Genomic DNA, 13998 nt, shown 5'->3' with positions numbered 1-13998 from the left:
CTTCCTCTTTAAGTCTACATTTACTTTTTTTGCAACACAGAATATATTTAGATAATCTTTTCTAACTTATTTTCCTAGTCTCTAGCATATGAGTTTCTATGCACTCACATTTACACAATTAATTGAGGATAAAAATTCATGACAATTGGCCAGGTGTGGTGGCTCACGCCTGTAATCCCAGCACTTTGGGAGGCCAAGGTGGGTGGATCACGAGGTCAGGAGTTCAAGACCAGCCTGGCCAAGATGGTAAAACCCCATCTCTACTAAAAATACAAAAATTAGCCGGGCATGGTGGCACATGCCTATAATCCCAGCTACTTGGGAGGCTGAGGCAGGAGAATTGCTTGAACCCGGGAGGCAGAGGCTGCAGTGAGCCGAGATCGCACCACTGCACGCACTCTAGCCTGGGCGACAGAGCAAGACTCTGTCTCAAAAAAAAAAAAATTCATGAGAATCTTTAATAATTAGTTACATACTAAACATCCTTAAAAATACTTAAGTATTAAAAATAACAGAAGCAAAAATCTGTAAAGCAAATCATTGAGTCAATGAAAACTTGTATTCAAACAAATCACTTAACATACTACATTCATTACTTCTGCTTTGCCTTACAAGCACTGCACACAGTCATCACTATGTTTGTAATTACATCACAAGCGACCCATCGAACAGGCCAATCCAGATGACTCCTGTTACTCATCTGGTTGGAGAGTTCTCTCCGGAGTCTCCTGCACCAAGTAATGAAAGACTTCCTCCCAGAAAAACAAACAGAGGAGCCCGCAACTGAATGGCTTCAGTTACACAATGATAATTGTTTTAGAAGAGTTATCAAGAGCTCCAGCCTACTTCACAGGGTGAGGAACGAATTCACCGAGGATACTAATAAACAGCACAGGTGAGTGTTCTCACCGGGGACACATGTATCCCGAGCACACCAGCCAGGGAACTCAGGGTGACAGAACGCTGCTTGCTGCCCACCAGAGACAACCCATGGACCACATACCAGCTTCCAGAATTTAGAGGGGAAGGGCCAGGGTAAATGTGGGAGGACTGTGAAGGCACACCACCGAAGCCTCAATTCCTTGCACAAGAAGAGGCAGCTAAGGTATGGGTGACCCTGGGATGAGCTTTCTGAAACAGTACAGGATCATGAACCAGGCTTGATGGCCTGATTCTTGTTGCCTCTGCTCACCACCACCTGGAAAGGAAGCATATGCCTTACACTGTAAAAGAAAACTGAATTCCTGTTAAAATTTAACACAGATCATCTATTACTGAGGGTTAATCATAATAGTAGTCTTTAATCTCTCTGCCTAGAGAGATCACCATCTTCCATGGTTTTGAGAAGAAAGGCAGAAAAGCATTAGACAACATGAAATAAGTAAGTAAGCAGCCCCCGAGATCAATGGCTGCAACCAGCTTCGTCAGAAGCAAGTTACCTGCATTTCTAGAACCTGTTTCAGGGGTGGCGCAGGAGGGCTGGCCTCTCCTTCAGGAAGGGGAATATCAGCTCTATTAATTTCCTGTACCAAATACACTGTGAAAATAAAAGTTAAACAATTAGATACTAAAATGTACTATAATACATTTCAGTCAGAAACATTTTAAAGCCCAATGTTTCCCAAGCCATCTAAAAATCAATGTCTAAATGCACAAAAATCTTGCTTGTCCCAACTGACTTACTGGTCACTTTTTGCAACCTTGTTTCCAAAAATAATGCTGCCTAGAGACATCTGCATGCAGTGACAAAATAAACAACAACCTCTTCTATTTCTTAGTGACTTAAAAAATAAATAAATAGAATGAACAACAACCTGGATAAACCTTTTCTGAAATTCCACCCATTTTTTTCATTTCTAATATTCTAGTGAAAGAACTTTTGAGTCACAGCCATCTCTACATCGGCAGAACGAAGCAGAGGTTGGGGCACACTTGGAAGTGCAGGAATTACCCAAGTGATAGACCTACAATAGCCCCTACGGGAGCTGGCAACATGATTTCTCGCAGATGCCCTCAGAAAGAAAAGGGCATCCATCAGTCCAACAAGAAAATCACAACCACTACCAGGAAACCCACCCAGCACCAAAAGCCAGGCTCTCTTGCAGCTCCCAGTCAGCCCTGAGGCTGTGGCTGAGGACAACCTGCACTGCTTCACCACTGAAGTTAAAAACTAGATTCAGAAGCCTGGCTGGGTCTTGCAATTGCTGCATCGGCAGCCTGGGGGGGCGAGTGTCAGGGCGGCCCTAGAAATGGGCAAGTTCATGAAACCTGGGAAAATGGTGCCAGTCGTGGCCGGACACTACTCTGGACACAAAGCCGATCCTCATGAAGAAAACTGATGATGGCACCTCAGACCACACCTGCAGCCACGCTCTGGTGGCTAAAAAAGACCATTATTCCCACAGTGACAGCTGCCATGGGCAAGAAGATTGCCAAGAGGTCAAAGGTCAAGTCTTTTGTGAAGGTTTATAACTATGATGACCTTATGCCCACAGAGTACCCTGTGACCATCCCCTTAGACAAAACCATCAGGTTTTCAGAGACCCTGCTCTTAAGTGCAAGGCCCAGTGGGAGGCCAAGATCAAGTTCAAAGAGTGGAACAAGACTGGCAAGAACAAGTGGTTCTTCCAGAAGCTGTGGTTTTAGATGTTTTTTGTTTCAGTCATTAAAACAAAACAAAACAAACAAACAAACAAAAACACCTAGATTCATGAAACTAATAGTACACCAGCCAAAATTAACTACTTTATTTGGTTTATGTTTTCGATTCCATGAAGCATCCCTTTCCTTAGGCTAAAAGTCACAATATCTGTTAGTCATTATCAGGCCTAATATTTAGAAGTGTTACTAACTGGTTTACAGAGGGAGAGAGGCAGGTAAAGAAGTAAGGAGGAAAAACAAAAAGAAAAAGAAAAGAAACTGTCTTACCAAGATAGCAAAGGAAGCACTGGGTCTAAGAGGTTTCTAGAAATGAATGCAAATTGTTTTAACCAATTTATACTTCAATTTATTCTTTTTTTTTTTTTAAGAGACAGGGGTCTCACTATGTTGCCCAGGCTGGCCTTGAACTCCTGGGCTCAAGAAAGCCTCCCGCCTCTACCTTCAGAGTAACTGAGACTATAGGCATGTGCACCACCATGCCTGGCGTACACCTAAATTTCCTTGAGAGGTCCTTTTTCACTGTTTTAAGTCTGCATTCTTATGGGGTCATACCCTGCTGCCCAGGCTGGAGTACAGTGGTGTGTCATCCTGGCCCACGATAACCTCAAACTCCTGGGCTCAAGCAATTCTCCCACCTCAGCCTCCTGCGTAGCTAAGACTACAGGCACATGTCACCATGCCTGGCTAATTTTATTTTTTGTGGAGACAGGGTCTCAGTATGTTGCCCGGACTGGTCTCAAACTCCTGGACTCAAGTGATCCTCCCACCTTGGCCTCCCAAAGTGCTGGAATTATAGGCCTGAGCCATCGTGCCCAGCCCTGCATTCTTTTGAAACAGTTTAAGCTACAGGAAGTCCTGGATATACCTAATGTGTTATCACATTTGCCCTGCCTTTAAAAACCTTATTCTGAATACACCATCTATCCAATGACTCACCCAGGTTGCAAAGACAGAAATATGGTGCCACTAACATACATGAACCACACAAATAACTAGGACCTCAAGCAATATGAATAGGACTAGATTTCAGATGACTAAAATTTCCTGTTACACTTAAAAATCTCCAATTTAAAAAAAATAGGCCGGGTGTGGTGGCTCACACCTGTAATCCCAGACCTTTGGGAGGCCGAAGCCAGTGGATCACCTGAGGTCAGGAGTGTAAGGTCAGCCGAGAGAAAGGAAGAATAGACCCAAAGTCAGGCGAGTAAGTTTACTGAACCTGCCGGCTGCTCCACCACAGAGGAGGCAGCCCTGAACTTACAAAATGACGGGTTTATACGGGGGAGAGAGACCCTGGGGTCGTTTGTTGGTTAACTTTGCCATGTATCACCTTGTGACCTTTACGGTAGCAGCTAAATGAAGGAACTTACAGGAGGCTGTAGGCAAAGTTTGTTTAGGCTTCCCACAACCTCCCCCTGTGCGGTCCGGATGGTTTATAATTGTGTTTTGCTTATCGCAGGAAGGCCTGATAAGTGAAGTTTGCTGGCTTTACCGGGGCGCCTAGATAAGGGCTTAGAAATGTTAAAGGGGCTCAGGGGGAGGAGTGGGCAGCACGGAGAGCTTTGGGGGAAGTGTTGGCAGTACCAAGAAGCTTTTTTGGGGCAGTTTGTCCCTAACAAGGAGTTCAAGACCAGCCTGGCCAACATGGTAAAACCCCGTCTCTACTAAAAGTACAAAAATTAGCCGGGTGTGGTGGCACGCACCTATAGTCCCAGCTACTAGGGCGGCTGAAGCAGGAGAATCGCTGGAACCCAGGAGGCGGAGTCTGCAGTGAGCCGAGATCATGCCACTGCACTCCAGCCTAGGTGACAAAGCAAGACTCCATCTCAAAAAAAAAAAAAAAAGAAGCTTTGTCCTTCAGTTGACTGTCTGTCATTTTCCCTCCACTTCGGTGAGAACGTCAAGGCTTGATTTGATAATGACTAGTACCAGACTAAGATGGTAAAGATTTTAGAGATAAAAGAAGTGGCCCTGGGCTACTTAGTTGAAATGGTTAACAATCAGCACTGATCTAACACACTGGCAAAGGAAGCCCTGAGAAAAAGGAAATTATTGTCAACCAATCTATCTGCCATTTCCCGCCTCCCTTGTTCCTTGATAAAATTTTAAATTAAGTAACTTATTAACATGTACAATGTTTTTAAGTTATAATAAACTACAAGGGATCGGTTAAATAAGCCACGGCACATTAATATTAATACAAATAGTGTGCTGCCATCAAAAACGATGATGGGTAAATATCTATGCCTACTGACACGAAAAGATGTTATAGTAAGCACTGTTAAGTAAAAAACAAGGGTAACAACAAAATAACCAGGCCATTATGTTTGTAAATTTTTACTTTTATAGATGAATAAAAAATACAGAAAAATAATACATGCCTACATAACTGTGATTACTTCTGAATGAGAATACAATTTCTTTTTTTCCTTTCTGCTTGTCTATATTTTCCAATATTTTTAAACCGAACAAGGTTTGCCTATATAAAGGTAGTTATTTAAGTTATTAAATCAGAAAATAAACTTACCCAATATTCTCTCTAGCTCTTCACACCTCTTCACCTCACCAACAAATTTTCTTTGGAAAGAACTTACATTCTGGTTGAGCTGAGAAAAGGATGAAAAATATGGTTTAAATTTCTAAAATTTAAAAATATTTTTATGTAAAAAATAAAACATCACCAAAGTTTGGGGGATGTACATTCTTGTATACTATTGAATGAAACTATAAACTCACACAACTTTTCTGGAGAACAATTTGTCAACTGTTACCAAAAAAGCCTGAAAATCCAGCCGGGCCAACACGGTGAAACCCCAACCCTGCTAAAAACACAAAAATTAGGCCGGGGCGGTAGCTCACACCTGTAATCCCAGCACTTTGGGAGGATGAGGCAGGCAGATCACTTGAGGTCAGGAGTTCAAGACCAGCCTGGCCAACATGGTGAAATCCCACCTCTACGAAAACACAAAAATTAGCCAAGCATGATGGCAGGTACCTGTAATCCCAGCTACTCGGGAGGCTAAGGTGGAAAAATCGCTTGAACCCAGGAGGCGGAGGTTGCAGTGAGCCAAGATCGTGCCATTGCACTCCAACCTGGGCAACAGGGCAAGACACTATCTCAAAAAAAAAAAAAAATTAGCCAGGCATGGTGGCGCACCTAAGTAATTCCAGCTACTTGGAAGGCCGAGGCACGAGAATTGCTTGAGCCCGAGAGGCAGAGGTTGGATGGAGCTGAGATCGCACCACTGCAATCCAGCCCAGGTGACACAGTGAGATCCTGTGTCAAAAAAAGAAAAAATCCTGAAAATGATTATTTGCCCAGCAATACCCCATGAAGAAAATTTAACCTAAGGAAAAAGCTATGGAAACAGATGAAAATCTATGACAACATCAATCTCAGGGAAAAAGAAAAAATGATAACCCAAAAATCCAACAATAGAAAACTGATTCAAGAAATTACAGTAGCGTAGTTAAACAAATTATAGCCAGGCACAGCAGCTCGTGTTGATAATCCCAGCAATTTGGGAGGCTGAGGTGGGAGGACTACCTGAGGCCAGTAGTTTGAGGCCAGCCTGGGCAACATGGTGAGACACCATCTCTCCAAAAAATAAAAAATTAGCCAGGCCTGGTGGTGCACGCCTGTGGTCCCAGTTGCTCAGAAGGCTGTGGCAGGAGGATTGCTTGAGCCCAGGAGGTCGAGATTGCAGTAAGCAGTGATCACACCACTGCACTCTAGCCTGGGTGACAGAGCAAGACCCTGTCTCAAAAAAAAAAAAAAAAAAAAAAAAGAAAGAAAAGAGAAGAAATTACAGTCTATATCCACACAATGGAATGCTACTTAGCAATAAAAAGGAATGAACTACTGACCCATGCAACAACAGGGATGACTTTCTCTTTTTTTTTTTTTTTTTGAGACAGAGTTTCGCTCTGTTGCCCAGGCTGGAACGTACTGGCAGGATCTTGGCTCACTGCAACCTTCGCCTTCCAGGTTCAAGCGATTCTCCTGCCTCAGCCTCCCGAGTAGCTGGGATTACAGCCAAGTGCCACCACGCCCGGCTAATTTTTGTATTTTTAGTAGAGATGGGGTTTCACCATGTTGGCCAGGCTGGTCTCAAACTCCTGACCTCAGATGATTCGCCCACCTTGGCCTCCCAAAATGCTAGGATTACAGGCGTGAGCCACCACGCCCACCCTGGATGACTTTCATACTAAGTGAAAGCAGCCAGACACAAGAAGCCACATACTGTGTGATTCCACTTACATGGAATGTCCAGACAACCCTAGAGGCAGCAAGCAGATTAGTGGGTGCTGGGGGGGTGGGGGTAGGAATAAGGATTAACTGTAAATGAGCATTAAGAATCTTCTGGGGTGATGGAATGTTCTAAAACAATTGTGGCAATGGATGCATGACTCTATAAACTCTTTTTTTTTTTTTTTTGAGACAGGATCTCACTGTCGCCTAGGCTGAAGTCCAGTGGCGCAATCTCAGCTCACTGCAACCTCTGCCTCCCAGGTTCAAGCGATCCTCCTGCCTCAGCCTCCCGAGTAGCTGGGATTAAAGGCATGTGCCACCACACCCGGCTAATTTTTGTATTTTGGGTAGAGATGGGGTTTCGCCATGTTGCTCAGGCTGGTCTCAAACTGGTGGGCTCAAGTGATCTGGCTGCCTCAGCCTCCCAAAGTGCCAGGATTACAGGTGTGAACCACTGCACCCGGCCTCCATAAACTTTCTAAAAATCATGGGTAAACTCTACCATACACCTCAATAAAGTTGTGTAAAAATGACCAGGTATTTGATTATATTATATTAAGAAATGTTATTTAAATTTTCAGGTACAATGTTGGTAATAATTTTTTATCTTCTAGGCCAGGCCTGGTGGCTCATGCTTGTAATCCCAGCACTCTGGGGGGCCGAGGTGGGTGGATGACTTGAGGTCAGGAGTTCGAGACCAGCCTGGCCAACATGGTGAAACCCCGTCTCTACTAAAAATACAAAAATTAGCCAGGCGTGGTGGCGCGCGCCTGTGATCTCAGCTGCTCAGGAGGCTGAGGCATGAGAATCACTTGAACCTGGGAGGCAGAGGTTGCAGTGAGCTGAGATCGCGCCACTGCACTCCATCCTGGGCAACAGAATTGAGACTCCATCTCAAAAAAAAAAAAGAAAAAAAATTCATCTTTTAGAGATACTTGTTGAAAAGTTAAATTATATATCTTGGATTTGCTTCAAAATGATCTAGTCTGGGAAGTGAGAAAAAACTAAGTTTACATTTATGGGTACCTGGGGGTACACTGTACTCTTCCCTCTACTTCTTATAATACAAAGTTTAAAACAATTTTAAAAAGTTGTAAAAGAATATTTAATAAAATTAGGAAGTTAGTCATGATTTCTGTGTAAAGCAGATTAGGATGTTTTCAGTGTGGTTCGAATTATATAAAAATACATATATATGGACATTTTTAAACATTATTAGAGAAATGTTGATTGTCCAGTATTAGCCAAAAAGTTAAAGTTAATTTCTAGGCGTTGGGATCATGCAAGGTATGTTACTATTCTTATGTTTTCCACATTTCTCACGATGGTCATCTATTACTTTCATACTTTAACAATTTACAGTATATCATTCATGTTGAAAGCCATTTAGGACACGAAATTTATCTTTATTCCATCCAGGATTTGTACTTGGCACTCTCAAGAAACAGTTAAGATACAACTTGACATGAAACTGCTCAACCTGGTAAGTGTCTACTCAGTGTTTGACTCAGTTCTTGTTCATTTTTTGGGGATTTTTTTTTAAAAGAACCAGAAGAAAGGTAAAAATTCTAATTTCACTTCTGTTTATCACCTTCTCATTCATTTCTGGAGGTCGAACTAAAAGTAACCACTTTCAAGTTACTAATGATTCAGACACAATCTAGTTCTATGGAACTTGTTGGAAAGGAAGTTCTGTTTCTAAAGCTGTCACAGGATACTACTTCTCAGCTTTCATTTTCTTCCTTCAATATCAAATAGTACTTAACTCTAAATGGGCATGATGTTTCTACAAATAGTAGAATCTTTATTTATAAAGAGGTAAATTTCTGTGGCAATAATACAAAAATGGATTTCACATACATACACCACCATCACCAGCTTACATATATTACTTTTTTTTGTTGTTTTTTTTGAGACGGAGTCTCGCTCTGTTGCCAGGCTGGAGTGCAGTGGCGCGATCTCAGCTCACTGCAACCTCTGCCTCCTGGGTTCAAGTGATTCTCCTGCCTCAGCCTTCTGAGAGTAGCGAGGACTACAGGCACACCCCACCATGCCCAGCTAATTTTTGTATTTTTAGTAGAGACAGGGTTTCACCATGTTGGCCAGGATGGTCTCGAACTCTTGGCCTCGTGATCTGCCCGCCTTGGCCTCCGAAAGTGCTGGGCTTACAGGCGTGAACCACCGTGCCCAGACATATTAACTTTTTTTTTCTATTGTGTGGTTTCTTTTATAAATTTGGGGTTTTTTCCCCCTTTTAGGGCAGCACCCTAATTCAAGGCTAATGGAATAAGGTAAATTTTAATGTAGATTCCATTCAAGGCACATTTAACCTAGTAAAACCAGCAGAGGAGATCTGGTGCTGTTTGTTTTGATATTCACACCCATTGATACTCCCACTTCAGCTGAAGGACTAAAGAGGAAACCTGTTCTTAGACTGAGAACTGTAACAAAAGTGCGAACTTTCCCTTCAGGGAGTCCTCCCCATCAGCTGAATGACCTTTCTTTTCCAGGTACTTCCCACTAGCTGTCACCACGGAAGTCACCACCTGCCCCCCTTTCCCTTGCAAGGGTTACTAACAGTGATCCCATCTGGTCACCACAAAGTCAGTAGGAAACTCAGGCTGAAGACACACTGAAAACCTAGCACCACACAAGAGCTCATCGCAGCAACCTTAGTTTTACTTCCTTCTGGAAAAAGATGAACAGCACTTTCTTCTCCTTTCACTGACATTCAGTTGAAAAGGATCCCAGGTACACTCTATGACTGGTGGTAGTGGCGCTTATTGAAACTGGAACCTTCATAGTGATTAGTACGTTTGCTCAAACCTGTAAGACTGAAGTGTGATAAGTGTCTTGGCTTGAGTACTAACCGGAAGGAAAACATCTACCTGTTACAAATGTAGGAGCCTGCTGCGCCTGCAGCTGTTGCCTGAATGTTTTGGGTGCTACTCACAGCTCAGCGCAGCATCCATCAGGTGAATGGGTACAACTGCAGAAGTGGCTCCAGGAAGCAGGAACCAGGAACCGCCCTGCATCTTACCTGCACCCTCGCCTGTCACTCAGGAGTTTCTCCATGACTTTGCAACTGCCTTATGGGGCTGATCTGGTATTAGATATCTGATATCAATGGATATCAGATCTGGGGTAGGGCTGATCCCTTCTGAAATTAAGGACACCTTAGGAAGATTAAGGGAAACAGTCAGGAGATGAAAGTGGTGGCCAGGAAATAAAATGTTCGCCTGAGTGGATTTCAATTCAGTCAGTAAGTACTTGCTTCACGGTCTCCCTTCCACACCCTGTTCTTTGCCTTCTTAGCACTTATCACAGCTCATAATCAGAGTGTGTTTAATCTGTCTCCTCCCACACTGGAAGCTCCAGGAACACAGGGACTGTGTCTGCCTTGCTCACCACTGAGTCTCCAGCACCAAAAACAGTGCCTGAACATAGCGGGCAGTCAAGAAAAGCTTGTCTGTTCATTCAACAAATGCCTATCGATGCCAATGACTGCCAAGGACTGCGTTAAGGTACTTACTCTCAGAGGTTGACAGTCCTTGGTGGAGACAAACAATAAACAAGTAAATGGACAAACAAATGTTTATTATTACTTGTTGGGGAGACAGCTTCCACTCGACAAACAATGACTGAGTTCTTAAGTCCTTACACACAATGGTATGTACAGCATTAAGCATCAGTGACCAAAACACAAAAATCCCTCTCCTCAAGCAGATGACATCCAGCTCCTTCCCATTTCTGGCTCTGTCTGGGCTCCTCCTGTTCCCTCCAACAAGGACCCTCTCCCCAGATCTTCCCCACGGCTGGCTCCTTTCTATTTGGGTCTCAGCTGAAATATCACCTTCTCCGGGAGGCTTCCTCGACAATCCCTTCACACGCACCTCCCACCCGAATCACCTTCACATCACCCCGTTTTTTCTTTATGGCAAACCTTTTCTGGTTGACCTATTTATTTGGTTAATGCGCCCCCGTAAAGTTCCAAAAGGACTCCAAGAGGCCTTTGTGGGATTTGTTCTCCCGCTGAGCTCGGTGCCCCGAGCTGATGAAGACCACACGGGCGATCCTAACTAACTGGGGCAGAGCAGCCGCCGACCACACAGACGGCCGGCGACCCTGGAGTCAGCCCCGCGCTCCGGGAAGCTTTGGCCGCTGAGCTGGGGTGTCATCTTCCCCGTCTGGGCAATGGGGACGGGGCGCGCCCTTCCTCGGCGCTCCCCGCGGGAGAGGGCCCCAGCGATGCGCGGGATGGGGGGCGCCAGGAGAGCAGGTGCGGCCCGCGTCTCCCGGGCGACACTCACGTCTCGGAACTGGACCAGGCCTTTCTCGCCCAGGGCGCTGAGGCACTCGTAGGCCGTGCCCGACTGCAGGAAGAGCTGCGCCAGGCACACGGTCTCGCTCCGGAACAGGGACCCCATGGCGGGCCGACCCGCGCCCGGAGGGGCTCGACGGGCGGCGGCGGCTCCGAGCCGCGCGGGCCCGCACACTCAGCCGGTGCGGCCCGGGCCTCGAGCTCTTCCTGTGGCCTGGCCGCGGCCCCGCACTATGGGGCTCCAGACTGCAGCGGCCGCCCCCGGTTCTGCCACAGCGGCCGCCGCTCCAGCTGCCGCCACAGCAGTCCGCGAGGTCCCGCCCCCAAGCCACTGCCGGTTCCGGTTCCGCCCCCGCGTCCCGCCCCCCCCAACCCCCCCGCCGGCCGACCAATGGACGCCCGAGGTTGTCGCCGCACGCCGTGGCGGCAGGGCCAACCAGCGCGAACCCGGCGGGTACGACCACTGCAGCTGGCGCTCCGCCGGACTGGACGCAGAGCTACAGCCCGCGCGGCTCCCCGGCTTTCTTGGAGGAGTCTCGCCGAGTGTGCACGCCGCGAAGCTCACCCGTTCCTAGTGCACGACCCTGTGCTGCTGCGTGTGTGTGTGTGTGTGTGTGTGAGAGAGAGAGAGAGAGAGAAACGGAATCTCACGCAGTCCCACAGGCTGGAGTGCAGTAGCGCGATCTCGGCTCACTGCAACCTCCGTCTCCCAGGTTCAAGCGATTCTCCAGCCTCAGACTCCCAAGTAGCTGTGACTACAGACGCGCGCCACCCGCGTCCAGCTAATTTTTTTGTATTTTTAATAGAGACGGGATTTCACCATGTTGGCCAGGCTGGTCTCAAAACTCCAGACCTCAGGTGATCCGCCTGCCTCGGCCTCCGCAGTGCTGGGATTACAGGCGTGAGCCACTGCGCCCGGCCCTGCTGCTGGTTTTTTATGGATAGGGTTTCCCTCTGTGGCCCAGGGAGGAGTGCAGCGGCACGAGCTCGGCTCGCTGCAACCTTGACCTCCTGAGCGCAAGCGATCCTCCCACCTCAGCCTCTGGAGGAGCTGCGATTACAGACGCGCGCCATCACACCCGGCTAATTTGTTTTTAAAATGTTTATAGAGAAGGGGTTTCATCATGTTGGCCAGGCTGGTCTCGAACTCCTGAACTCAAGCAATCCTCCCGCCTTGGCCTCCCAAAGCGCTAGGATTACAGGCGTGATCCGCCGCCCGGAGGGATCCTAGGCTTCTTCGTGAAGTTGGAGTGTGCAGCCAGCATCCCAATCCAGTTTTCAAACATTTCCCACCGACCTCGCAAGACTCCCCCTGCTCAGTTGCAGTCTCCCCTTCCCGCCCGGCCTGGCCACCACAGGACAATTTTGTCTCGATAGATTTGCCAGCTCTAGGCTTGTCCTGTCGATGGAATCACACAGAACCCAGTGTGTGTTCCCCACACTGACCGGGAAGCAGTGGCCCCCCGCCCCAGGCCGCAACCTCACCGCTGTCCCAGTCGAGTCTCTGCTTACATATCCCCTTCCTTGAGACTGTCCCTGGCCCCTCTACTTTGGAGTCACATCCTTGTTCTATTTCCTTCACTGCACCTGCCACCATCTGAAATTATCTTGTCTGTGTGTTAGTGCCAGTCTTTCTGCTAGAATGGAAGCTCCACCAAGGTGGGGACATTGTTTCTGCCACTGTGGTATCTCCAAGCCTCAGCACATAGTAGCCACTCAATAAATAGTTCATGAATGCATACATAAATGTATAAACTTAGAAAAGTTAAAACCATAGACACCCCAGACCCCATTCTGCCAAACTGAGTTTTTTCCTTCTTTTAAGTACAAAAGGCGTCCTCACAAAGCCCACAAAATCAGGCTAAATTACCTGTCATTTGGAAGTTTTAAATTTATTTTCCATAAATACCTGAAATCCAAAGCTAGTTACACTAGGCTGGGTGCCCTGGCTCACTCCTGTAATCCCAGCACTTTGGGAGGCTGAGGCAGGTGGATCACTTGAGGTCAGGAGTTTGAGACCAGCCTGGCCAACATGGCAAAACCCCGTCTCTACTAAAAAAATATTAAAATTAGCTAGGCGTGGTGGTGGGCACCTGTAGTCCCAGCTACTCGGGAGGCTGAGGCAAGAGAATCGCTTGAACCTAGGAGGTGGAGCTTGCAGTGAGCTGAAATGGCATCCCTGGACTCCAGCCTGGGCAACAGAGTGACACTCTTGTTTCAAAAGAAACAACAACAACAAAAAGATACAGTAAGAACTGTGAAGGTGAATTCAAAGGCTGAAGTTCAGACAATAATTGACTCAGACCCCAGCTCCATCAGTCCAGTACTGACCCAGATTCCTGAGTCAGCCCTAGAGGGGTCGGGTGAAGGCCCAACACCACCACAGTACAGACGCTGAAATTCACAGTATTTCCATCATGCAGAAACTTAGGACCTCTGCAGTGACTAGCTCATCCCCCTATTTGAAAGTGGACTCAGGCCAGGCGCAGTGGCTCACGCCTGTAATCCCAGCACTTTGGGAGGCCGAGGCGGGCGGATCACGAGGTCAGGAGATCGGGACCATCCTGGCTAACACAGTGAAACTCCGTCTCTACTAAAAATACGAAAAATTAGCTGGGCATGGTGGTGGGTGCCTGTAGTCCCAGCTACTCAGGAGGCTGAGGCAGGAGAATGGCGTGAACTCGGGAGGCGGAGCTTGCAGTGAGCCAAGATCACGCCACTGCACTCCAGCCTGGGCAATAGAGCGAGACTCCGTCTCAAAAAA

General features: G+C 46.7%; 1 protein-coding gene and 1 pseudogene across 4 annotated transcripts in view; one reads left to right on the top strand and one right to left on the bottom strand.

Annotated features, from left to right (window-relative positions):
- ATP6V0A2 (ATPase H+ transporting V0 subunit a2) overlaps positions 1-11586 on the bottom strand; it is a 47837-nt gene extending 36251 nt beyond the window's left edge. For 3 of the 4 annotated variants that reach the window (XM_004054106.5, XM_019038444.3, XM_055358372.2), the window contains exons 1-3: positions 11224-11586; positions 5189-5267; positions 1440-1537 (exon numbers count right to left, since the gene is read on the bottom strand). In XM_004054106.5, the coding sequence (XP_004054154.1) occupies positions 1440-1537; positions 5189-5267; positions 11224-11340 (294 nt within the window). In that variant the 5' untranslated portion in view covers positions 11341-11586. The remainder of the gene's footprint in view (positions 1-1439; positions 1538-5188; positions 5268-11223) is intronic. The other variant, XM_063694471.1, reaches the window with a different exon arrangement.
- On the top strand, positions 673-2691 carry LOC109029021 (large ribosomal subunit protein eL27-like; annotated as a pseudogene).
- Positions 11587-13998: the final 2412 nt, after the last annotated feature.

The sequence above is a fragment of the Gorilla gorilla genome, chromosome 10, assembly GCF_029281585.2.
Source record: "Gorilla gorilla gorilla isolate KB3781 chromosome 10, NHGRI_mGorGor1-v2.1_pri, whole genome shotgun sequence".
Classification (NCBI taxonomy): Eukaryota; Metazoa; Chordata; class Mammalia; order Primates; family Hominidae; genus Gorilla; species Gorilla gorilla.
The sequence above is the reverse complement of the archived record's forward strand: the minus strand, read 5'-3'. Positions and strand labels throughout refer to the sequence as shown.